The 8,687-nt window shown below is 45.3% G+C and overlaps 2 protein-coding genes across 2 annotated transcripts in view; one reads left to right on the top strand and one right to left on the bottom strand.

The window, feature by feature from the left end:
• Positions 1-428: 428 nt before the first annotated feature.
• On the bottom strand, positions 429-868 carry LOC125045424 (histone H2A). Its single transcript, XM_047642646.1, has one exon. The coding sequence runs from the start codon at positions 847-849 to the stop codon at positions 478-480; it is 372 nt and encodes a 123-aa protein (XP_047498602.1). The 5' UTR covers positions 850-868; the 3' UTR covers positions 429-477.
• A 6,952-nt stretch (positions 869-7,820) lies between these two features.
• The window catches only part of LOC125045389 (histone H2B-like), a 25,071-nt gene continuing 24,204 nt past the window's right edge, over positions 7,821-8,687 (top strand). The window contains exon 1 of the mRNA XM_047642599.1: positions 7,821-8,294. Coding sequence (XP_047498555.1) covers positions 7,836-8,294 — 459 coding nt within the window. The 5' untranslated portion in view covers positions 7,821-7,835. The remainder of the gene's footprint in view (positions 8,295-8,687) is intronic.

Below are 8,687 nucleotides of genomic sequence, written 5' to 3'. Positions count from 1 at the left end.
ACATGTTATGTATGAAACATGTATATGTATGTACATGTATATGTATGGTTACATGTATATGTATGTACATGTATATGTATGTACATGTATATGTATGTACATGTATATGTATGTACATGTATATGTATGGTTATCTGTATATGTATGGTTATATGTATATGTATGTACATGTATATGTCTGGTTACCTGTTTATGTATGTACATGTATATATATGGTTATATGTATATGTTTGTACATGTATATGTCTGGTTACCTGTTTATGTATGTACATGTATATATATGGTTATATGTATATGTATAGAGGTACATGTATTACTGATAACATGAAGTCGGGTGTTGGCTAACTGTACTGGCTTGTGTTATGGGTATGACATTTATTAATAATTTTACCATGATGATTTGTCAATTTTCTCATTAGGGAGATACTGTGGCTCCTAAAGGAGCCGATGTTGAGATGGGAGAACCAAGAAGAGTGTTTACTTCTTCTCGGTCTTCTTGGGGAGGAGCACAGCCTGGATGTTAGGCAGAACACCACCCTGGGCAATGGTGACGCCAGACAACAGCTTGTTGAGCTCTTCATCGTTACGGATGGCAAGCTGCAAGTGACGGGGGATGATACGGGTCTTCTTGTTGTCACGAGCGGCGTTACCTGCCAATTCCAGGACCTCAGCGGCCAGGTATTCCATGACGGCAGCCAGGTACACAGGGGCACCTGCTCCCACACGCTCAGCGTAGTTTCCCTTACGCAGAAGGCGGTGAATTCTGCCCACAGGGAACTGAAGGCCAGCCCTGCTGGAGCGGGACTTTGACTTGCCCTTTACCTTACCACCCTTACCACGACCAGACATGATGCTTGCTTGTTAGGTACTTTACAAACCTTACTGCAATTAATTAACGTAGTAAAGAGGTGAAGAAATCCAAGGAGGGGTGGGGGAGAAGGTAAAGTGTTGAAATATAAGGAAGTTAGAGGTTATGAAAGTAGGGGGGCGAAAGCCCCTTGCATGGTGGTGAATCTTTATCTCTTGGTCATGTCTGGGGTTCGAGGAGGGGGGGGGGGGGTATTTGAATTTGAGTTATATGATTATTGAAGTGCTGGCCATAACGAATAGTGAGATTATATTAGTTAAATTAAAAGTAAACACCTCTCTTTCTTGTTAATATATATATATATATAATCATATATATATGTATTTGTTTTTTTTTTTAGGTTTATTTTAACGTTTAATGATTTTTTATTGATTTTAATTTTCATATTTGTGAGTTGAATATGGAACTAATTAACGAGAAACGACTAATTATTAAATAAATAGGATTAGCAAATGGATTAATGGAATAAATTAATAGACTAATGACTACAATTTTTTTTTTTTTTTTTTTTTTTTTTTTTTTTTTTTTTTTTTTTTTTTTTTTTTTTAATTTTACAATGCAAGGTAAAAGGCAAAACAAAGAAGAAAGAGGCTGGGGAGTTCCAGGGGCAGAGCGAGAGATATAGAGGTAATACAAAAAACGTAGGTGATGGATGATGAAGGGGAAGTACATACTAGACAGAGGCAGGAGGGGAAAGGGTGAGATGAGATGAGATGAGTTAATGTGGCTAATGGGTTTCGATAAACGAATAAAGTGGCATATGTGATAACATTCGTAGGGGAGTGACTTCTTTGACAACTAGGTCTGACTAGCAATGGGGAGGGAACGAAAAGGGAGCATGTTACATATAAATAATGGTGAAGTGAAAAAAAAAAAAAAAAAAAAAAAAAAAAAAAAAAAAAAAAAAAAAAAAAAAGCAAGCAAGCAAGCAAGCAAGCATGCAAGCAAGCAAGAGCAAACAAATGCAAGAACAAAAAACAAAAAACAAGAACAGGAACACGAACAAGAACAGAAACAGTAACACACGGAACAAAACAAGGGCAAGCGAACAAAAGTGAATTGACTTAACATAAATTACGAATGAATGGAAGGGTAGCTGTGTCAACAACAGTACGATAGGGTTACAAGGTACATGACATTGAGAATAAGGCTATTATTATTATTATTTTTTTTTTTTTTTTTTTTTTTTTTTTTTTTTTTTTTTTTAATAGGAGCATTTTTTTTTTTTTTTTTTTCTCCTTTTCTTCCGTAGAACATCTCCATCTTACTCGTCCTCCGACTCGCGTGTCTGCCTTATGCAATTGCACGTGTGCACTCCCATAATCACAGGCAATCGAGTCAAGAGTCCGTAGTAAGTTTGTAAGATGTTCAGTCCTTGGAATCTCTCCGTCTATAGTTCGTCGGCACTGATCCCACGACCACTAGGCGGGCCAAGGCGGGCCGAGGCGGGCCGAGGCGGGCAAAGTGACAAGCCGTGGTAAAAAGTAAGTAAAAGTTAAAAGAAAAGACCCGTTACCGGGGGGGAAAGAAGGCGGGAGAGGGGAAGGATAAAGGGGGGGATCGAAAAGATGATTTAGTAAGAGAAAAAAGAGTCGGGGCTTAACCCAACATGCGGGGTAAAAGTTGGGGGGCATAGCTGACCGGGAGGTAGAAAGGAGGATAAAGGCTGGAGAGGGAGGCCCCGCGCCATCTGTGCGCGCGTGGCCCTGACATGGCGGGATTCGCCTGGCATGAGCGAACTCATGGGTCGGCGAGTCCACATGCCCGGGCTGCGGCGCGCACTCGGCTAACGGGAGGTTGGGAGCGGAGAGGGCGGCCTGCCAGGCGCCATCGGGGCCCCACCGTGCACGGACTTCTCGCCCATGGCAACGGTGGCGCCCTCGGCTAACCGGGAGACTGCGAGGGTGAAATACGAGTGAGATCGCTAATCAGAGGCTATCTCCCACGCCCGCGTCGAGCAGAGATTTCTCTCTGTCGGCGGCAGGACTTCCAGGGAGACGTGCTCTGGCGATCTCACCACGCCTGGATTAGCAACACTGGCCATGACATCTCCTTCCCCACTCGCGCGTTGCCACTCCTTACGGCAAAGGAGCCGCGGTCATGGCAGGGTGCAGGCGGCAGATGTCACGTGTCGGAAATCCGAAACCAGTGAGATTGAGGTAAGGATTAGGATGAGGGACGCTTACGCTATGGAAGGATGATGAGATGGGGCGTGGGCGAGGTTGAGGTTACGCACGGAAGAGAGAGAGAGGGTGGGGGAAGGGAGTTAAAAACGGGATAGGGCTCTCTTAAGAGGGGTTATTTTAATTAGGAGATTAAAAGGGGGAGTTTTGGAGAAAACATCCACCATAAAAAGTACTTATAAACTAGGGGAATTAAAACATGAATGGTAAAAAAACTAAAAAACGTAAAAACTTAATAAAATGTAACACAAGAACACAAGTAAAATTGAAAGCTTAAAAAAGGATAGGCAGCAAATTTACGCTGCTCGACATCCGCGCTCGCGAGACCCGGCAACAATCGCGCCGGAGCGTGATTGGCCGAGCTGTGGAGAGCGCGGGTGCCGAGTTTATAGTAAAAAGCGCCGAAGCTTTTTTAACTTAAGTTTTATAAAAGTATAAGAATTAAAAATACGAACGAAACAAGGGAGGAGGATGGGTGAAAGACGTGAAGGAAGTATGAGAAGCACACAAAGGAAAAGATGATGCTGCCAAGCCAGGAACTGGCCCCTGTTCATCGCCTCGGTCTGGCGAGAAGACATCGCGGCCAGGGCCGCCCTTCTTCTCCTGAAGAAGGCATGGTCTACCCAGACGGGCAACCAAAACGCGAGGTTTGTAGTTGTTGTTTACATAGCCTCCTGCGCCAGGGAGAGGCACAGAAGCATTTCTCGTGATCGTGAGGTGATCGTGGGGACGATACAACTCGTCCCCAGCCCATAGTACAGATCCATGTGGGTGCTTTATTCTGATTGATCTGTAGCTTGTGTGCATTTGTATGTAATGTGGGTCTGAGTGCGTGTGTGTGTGCGAGGAGGGTGTGTAAGGGCTTTGAACAGGTGCAGTTTGGCGTGGGAGGCAGCTCATCTAATTGTCAGCACGCCATTTAAAGTAGGTCAAGCTGACGCTGACCCACTTTTCGTGGCGTTTGCTGCTCCCGGAACCGAGGCCGCGGACGAGTCCGAGCCCCGTCCCCCTCGAGGTCCGGGAGGGACTCCTGAGAGAGGGAGACGTGGAATTCTCGGGAATCGGCGGACCAATTCCCGATGTTTCCTAGTCCCCCGAGGTTCCCCCCAACGGGGAGAACAGCTAGCGAGGTAGCCCCCGCTTCGACCTCAGGGAGGTCGATTTGGAGGCTATCCTCGCTATCGGAGTCCCCCAGAATGGTGTTGTCATGGTGACCACGAGGGGGTGCGGTGGTCGCCGGGGGCAGTGGGTCTTTCTTGTCTTTCTTCTTGTGCGTGTTTAGTGGTGATGGTAGTTTGCGTTTGTGTTCGTTTGTGTTTTTTGTAGTATTTGGTTGTGAGCTTAGTTTTGGTTGGCGTTGTGGTTGTGGTTGTGGGAGTAGGTGTGTGCGGGAGGTAGAGGGCTGTGGTTGTGTGGTGGTCGCCGGTCTATCCTCGGTGTTTGTATTTGTTTGTGTGTGATATTCAGCTATGTATAGGTCTTCATCTTCAAAGATTTCCCTGGGAATCACAATGTTAGGGAGGTTGTTTCTTTGTAGGAGTACAGGGACAATGTCTGCGAATCTTTGTGCTTTGTATTTGGCAGCTATCAAAGCTACGTGTAGTATAGTTTGTATTTTAGTGTTAATGTCAGGTGTGAGAGTGTTGGTTTGGGGGAACTGAGGTGGGGGAGGCATTGTGGTTCTCGGGGGAATCGTGGGAGGTCTTGTGGTGATGGGTGTAGATGTCTGTAGGGGTTGTTGAACTGTTGAGGCGTATGTTGGGTTGGTGTTTTGTTTAAGTGCTTGTCTTTTCGTCTTCAGTATCTCTTTCCGTGTAGGGCAAGACCCGCTGACGGCGGCGTGCTGCCCCTCACAGTTGCAACATTTGGTGGGCTTGTTGCAAGTGGCGAAGAAGTGCCCAACTTCGCCACAACGACTGCACCTTTGTTCGTGTGTACATGTGTGTTTTTTGTGATTGTATCTGTAGCACTTCAGGCATTGATCAATCTGAATGAAGCACTCAGGTTCTATGTTATAGGTGGGGACGGATGTGTTAAACATCACGATCCCACGAGAAATGAGTTTCTGTGCCTCTTCAGGCGATGAGCATCGGATCTTGACGATCCGAGATTCAGGAGGTTTGTAAATGTCGACTACAGTGACATCGTTTTTGGCTGTAATTTCCGCCTGAATGGCCTCACACGATCGTGGCGGGATTGTTTTGTCGATCTTTTTTGCCACGACCGTGCATTTTGCCTTGGTTTCAGGGGAAGGAGTGGGTTTAAAGCCCTTAGCAGCGAGTTTTCTTTGGCCAGATGAGGAGAGGAAGGGGGTCATTTGTTCTGGTTTGGCTACAACAACTTTAAAACCGTTGTGAACTTTAAAGCAGTGCGTGACGGCAACCTCTGTGATTTCAAAGATTTTCTGGAGAGCCACCTCACAGGAGATGGGCTCCCCAGAGTATGTTAATTTGATCATGTGACCCATGATCGCATAGCGTAAGGGTGATGGTGATGGGAAATTGGGGGAAGGCTAGCAAAGCTAATATGACAGGAACGTGGAACGGCGGAAAGTGGTTTAAAAAAAGGGAGGCACACTGAGCAATTAACAGTCTTTGTGTGTTAGGGCCGGTCGGGGTTGAACCCTGCCGAACGGGCGTGAACCCTTATATGTTCGGCCGGCACCTCGCAGTAAAACTGTCAATTGCCACAGTGCTTCGTGTTTTAATTGTAAGTACTCTGACCTACAATTAAAACACTAGCTCCAAAGTAAGGTAAGCGTGATAACACCCAAAGTTATACACACAAGGCCAAGGTCGTCTTTTGCGTGGGGTGTCAAACGGTCTCTTTACAAAGAAACCCGCACAAAAACCTTGGGACCTAGTGGTCCTGAGAGCCCTAAGCCGTGGTAACACTTCTGCCGAATTTATAGCTTCGAGAGGCGGCAAGGTGGCCAGCCCTCTCTCCCCCGTGATTGGCTAATCCGTGTCGCACGCATGGGAGCTGGCAGGACCGATGGTTGCTCACTTTGATGTCCTTATTTTAGGCGCTGTGCAACATGGTTTAGCCAATCCTTTGGGGATTCTGAGGGTAACTTCTGATTTTATTGTTTTTTCTATTATTTGTGTTTTTTTTAGCCTTTAACAACTTAAAAATTAACAAAGACATGGTCATGGTCACAATTAAGGGGCGGTGTGTGTATTTGTGTGTGCGTACATCGGTGTGGGTGTTTCGTGTTCTGTGATTGGTAGTGTTCTGGGCCACCAAGCGTGGTTTGTGTGGGTGTTTGCGTGTTTTTCAAAGATGTTGTTATAATGTTCGTCTTGTTGTTCGCGTAGTCGGGCCCAGGTGTTTTTGCCTCGTCTGTGTATGCGTGTGTTCAGTGGTTCCATGCTGTATATTCTGTGTAGTGTTTCTGCGGAAATTCGGTCTTGATATGTTGCGCCGTGTACCCAGAGTAGTGCTTTGTTTTGTACTGATTGCATTCAGAGTTTTTGTGTGTTTGATATTGCAACCAGCGGGATAGCTGTGTATTCAAGAATAGGTCTGACAGTTGTTTTGTAAAGTCTGAGTTTTGTTTGTGGTGTGCAGCATGAAAAGCGTTTTAGTTTGGTTAGTGTTATTTGTGCTTGTGTTATTCTGTGTTTGACGTGTGTGAGGAAGCCTGTGCTTGTGAACTGTAGTCCGAGAATGGTTCCTGTGTTAGTGTATGGAATGTTGGTGTTGTTGATTGTGATTGGTTGTGAATTTCTACGTGCTATGGGTATGAGTTTGAATTTGTTTATGTTTGTCTGTATTTTCCAGTGGTGCTCAAAGGTGTTGATGTTCTGTATAGCTCTTTCTGTTGTTCGTTTCATGAAGTGTTGTGATTTAGAGGGGTGTGTGATAATCTGTGTGATATCGTCTGCATACGAAATATAGTTGCTGTATGGTGTTGGTTCTGGCAGATTAGCTGTATACAGGATATAGAGGGTTGGCGATAAGACGCCTCCCTGTGGTACTCCACTTCTGAGGTGGATGGGGGTGCCTAGGTGGGCTCCCAGGCGTATCGTGGCAGTCCTGTCATCCAGGAAACTACAGAGAAGGCGCGTGAAGTGTGTGGGTAGCTGTAGTTGTGTTAATTTGTACTTGAGACCGTCATGCCAGACCTTATCAAAGGCCTTGCTGACGTCTCGCAGTATTGCGTTCGTCTGGTGCTTGTTAGCGAGACCGAGAGCAATCTCCTCATAAGCGAGGGCGATGGCACTCTCAGTCCCTCTGTGTGGGCGAAAGCCGTATTGCCTACTGTTGTGTATTTGGTTGTTTTCAAGGTGTGGGATGAGTCTTTGTGTTATTACCCTCTCTAGCAGTTTGCCTGGGACTTCTAAGAGTGAGATGGGGCGGTAGTTCCCCACCTCATGTGTAGATTTCCCTGGCTTGGGTATTAAGGTGAGAGTGGCGTGTTTGAATTTATCAGGGAAATATCCTGTTGCCAGTGCTGCATTGAAGATATGGCGTAGTCTGCTGATCATTCTGGGTGGAAGATGTTCAATGATTGTTTTGTTTATGTTGCTTGCTCCTGGTGTTGTGTTTTTGGTGCGTTTGATTGTATTTGTTATTACCTTACTGCAATTTCGGCGAGCTTAGCTTTTATAGGCGGCCCCGGTTGACTGAGTCAGATTGCGACAACTGGCATGTTCTGTGTACACCAGATCAGCCAGTAGTCGTGGTCCTGTACGGGGAGGCTGGCGCGCGCGTTGGACAATAAAAGGAAAATTGTGAGTACGGGAAACGTACTTCGTCCCGTAGGTACGACGACAAGCATCATGCCACCCAAAACTTCCGGAAAGGCTGCCAAGAAGGCCGGTAAGGCCCAAAAGTCTATCACCAAGGGTGATAAGAAGAAGAAGCGCAGGAGGAAGGAGAGCTACAGCATCTACATCTACAAGGTGCTCAAGCAGGTCCACCCTGATACCGGTATCTCCTCCAAGGCCATGTCTATCATGAACTCTTTCGTGAATGACATTTTTGAGCGCATTGCAGCTGAGGCTTCCCGCCTTGCACACTACAACAAGCGTTCCACCATCACCAGCCGGGAGATTCAGACCGCTGTCAGGCTGTTGCTCCCTGGAGAACTTGCCAAGCACGCTGTTAGTGAGGGCACAAAGGCCGTCACAAAGTACCTTTCCCCAAGTAAAATCTCTGGGTTTCATGCTTTTTTGCCCCTAGAAAAAACATCGGCTCCTTTAGGGCCCAAAATTGTAAAAAAGCAGTATCATGATTTGGTAACCCATTAGTTAGAACATGTTCCCTGCCTCCCATGTTTGTTATTTCTCTTCTACTATGTTTCTATTTTAGAATTCTTACTACATAAAACCATTTGTGTCCCTTACACACAGATGATAGCTCTAAAGTGCTTTATTTAAATTTCCCCAAATAGACAAAACAGTGAGTCGGTTTGTTTTCATTAGCCCTCCCATCTGTGTATCTCGGCTGTTTTGCTTTTTGCGTAGAAAAGTTAAAAAGTCCTTGTTGATTTCAATGGATTGATATTAGTATTATAATCTCTTAAAAAACATTTTACGCCCATTATTACTATTTTTTTTTTATATTATTTTATTATTACTGTTATTAAATGTTTTACATTTTTCCCATTAATTTTTTTTATTATTATTATT

The sequence above is a fragment of the Penaeus chinensis genome, chromosome 37 (assembly GCF_019202785.1).
Source record: "Penaeus chinensis breed Huanghai No. 1 chromosome 37, ASM1920278v2, whole genome shotgun sequence".
In the NCBI taxonomy this organism is placed as follows: Eukaryota; Metazoa; Arthropoda; class Malacostraca; order Decapoda; family Penaeidae; genus Penaeus; species Penaeus chinensis.
This window is presented reverse-complemented; position numbering and strand designations above follow the sequence as displayed.

Bases quoted from the DNA above. Each gene is read 5' to 3' on its own strand.
- LOC125045424 (XM_047642646.1), bottom strand. From the start codon at position 849: ATGTCTGGTCGTGGTAAGGGTGGTAAGGTAAAGGGCAAGTCAAAGTCC.